Here is a 1674-nt window from a genome sequence, read left to right as displayed (position 1 = left end):
GAATTTTACCTGAAACTCTCAGACTGAAGAAGTCTCTTGGAGGAGAGACGAAACGTTTCATTAGAGAAGAACCCGTCCAAAAGTCATTTTATTTTTTATGATCAAGCTAGCAGCCAGTGCGGTGATCCATGTTTTGTTTACACATCTACACGTGCACTTTAATGTAATCCAATTGCTCTTGTATTTCATGTTTAAACTATCTGCAGTACATAGTCATTGTGGCAACAGATGAATTCACTGTGAGYGGGAAATCCTGCGTTTGGGCCAAATCAAAAAGCTTGGTGGACCAGTTTTGGCCCGCAGGCCCCACTTGCATTAAACAGTGTGGAAGAATGTTTTGCGTTTTCTGTCAATGCAAAAAAAAGTAACAAAAAGGTTTTCAAATATTATTTTTCTGTAAAAGTTGTTTTACACTAAAATTATGCTTAGTTGGGTGTAAATTGTGTACCTGTTTTGATATACCCATGCAGTGCAAGATCTCATGTAGCACATAAAAGTAGTGCTAAGGGTGACTCTCAGCAACTACCAYGCCATTTTTGCTCAATATCTGCACAATTGACAGAGTTACAGCCATTTTTTTCATGTTGGCTAATGTTGACTGGCTGTGGCGGCTGTTATAAAGAGGGTTGATTTTGCTAACAGACAGGCAAATGTGGGCAAAAACATTATGTTCCGAGTCCTTTTTGGGAACCTTGGGAACAGCCGCACCGTAATGCCTTGAAGCCATTAGAACTAACAAGGTGATAATCAGAGGATCTGTCAGAATGACAAAGATCCCAGTTGATGTGAGATGCTGCACTGTTTTCTGCCTCTACACCTTTCAGGCTCTGCAGAGGAAGATGGAGGTCCGAAGTGGCGTTCAGCAGCCTGAGCCCCACCCTCTGGACTCTCCTCGGTCAGGGGCCGCTCAGCAGAACGAAATGAGCGACGGGCGGATGGAGGCCAGCGGCAGGACCTTCTCTGACGACGGCGAGGACGCACACCCTTCAACCCAGCGAGAGGACAAAAAAGTAAGTTGCAGACTCCCGCTCGTGCGCGTCTGCAGGCGCCTTGCTGTGTGTGTCTGGGTGTGTCTACATGTGTGTGTGTGTGTGTGTGTGTTGAGTGATGAGATCCTGTCTGTTGAGCTATTCCGGGTGATACATCCTCCACATTCCATCTGACTCATTCCCTATGCGAGGAGCAAAGTTGCAATGAGATTTGCATGTTTTGCGGTGTTGAAGGGGACCTATTATGCAAAATTCACTTTTTAAAGTTTTTTTTACTCAACTTTGGGTATATACTTCTTAAAAAAACAGTCCTAGGACCAAAAAAAATGCACCCAGGGGCATATTTACTGTAAGTAAATGTATTTTTAATGTATATTAACGACAAGTTGTGTATTTGCGTCATTTTGTGATGTCACAAGCCGTACGACAACCCACCAGAACCTGCGTTCAGCCCCTTACCTAGCAACCCCCAGGTGAGGCTCCACCTCCTCAGTATAAAAAAGCCGTCACCTTGTTGTTGTGTAATGTGCAGCTCATTTTACAACAAGCCTCCAATAGGGCAATGGGTAGAGAGTTGGACCTGAGAGTGGGAGACCAAGGCCAGCATGGACACAATTTAATTATTTATTTTCATTCGTTATGAACATGTTTTCTCACGTACCTCTATTGTTTAGCTTATTAAAGC

The 1674-nt window shown here is 43.8% G+C and overlaps 1 protein-coding gene across 5 annotated transcripts in view; it reads left to right on the top strand.

The window, feature by feature from the left end:
• The window catches only part of rbms3 (RNA binding motif, single stranded interacting protein), a 378321-nt gene that overhangs the window by 1142 nt on the left and 375505 nt on the right, over positions 1–1674 (top strand). For all 5 annotated transcript variants that reach the window (XM_014013118.1, XM_014013116.1, XM_014013117.1 and 2 more), the window contains exon 2: positions 825–1010. In XM_014013118.1, the coding sequence (XP_013868572.1) occupies positions 840–1010 (171 nt within the window). In that variant the 5' untranslated portion in view covers positions 825–839. The remainder of the gene's footprint in view (positions 1–824; positions 1011–1674) is intronic.

Source organism: Austrofundulus limnaeus, unplaced genomic scaffold (genome assembly GCF_001266775.1).
Source record: "Austrofundulus limnaeus strain Quisiro unplaced genomic scaffold, Austrofundulus_limnaeus-1.0 Scaffold98, whole genome shotgun sequence".
In the NCBI taxonomy this organism is placed as follows: Eukaryota; Metazoa; Chordata; class Actinopteri; order Cyprinodontiformes; family Rivulidae; genus Austrofundulus; species Austrofundulus limnaeus.
Note: the sequence above shows the minus strand (reverse complement) of the source record. Positions and strands in the feature narration are given on the sequence as shown.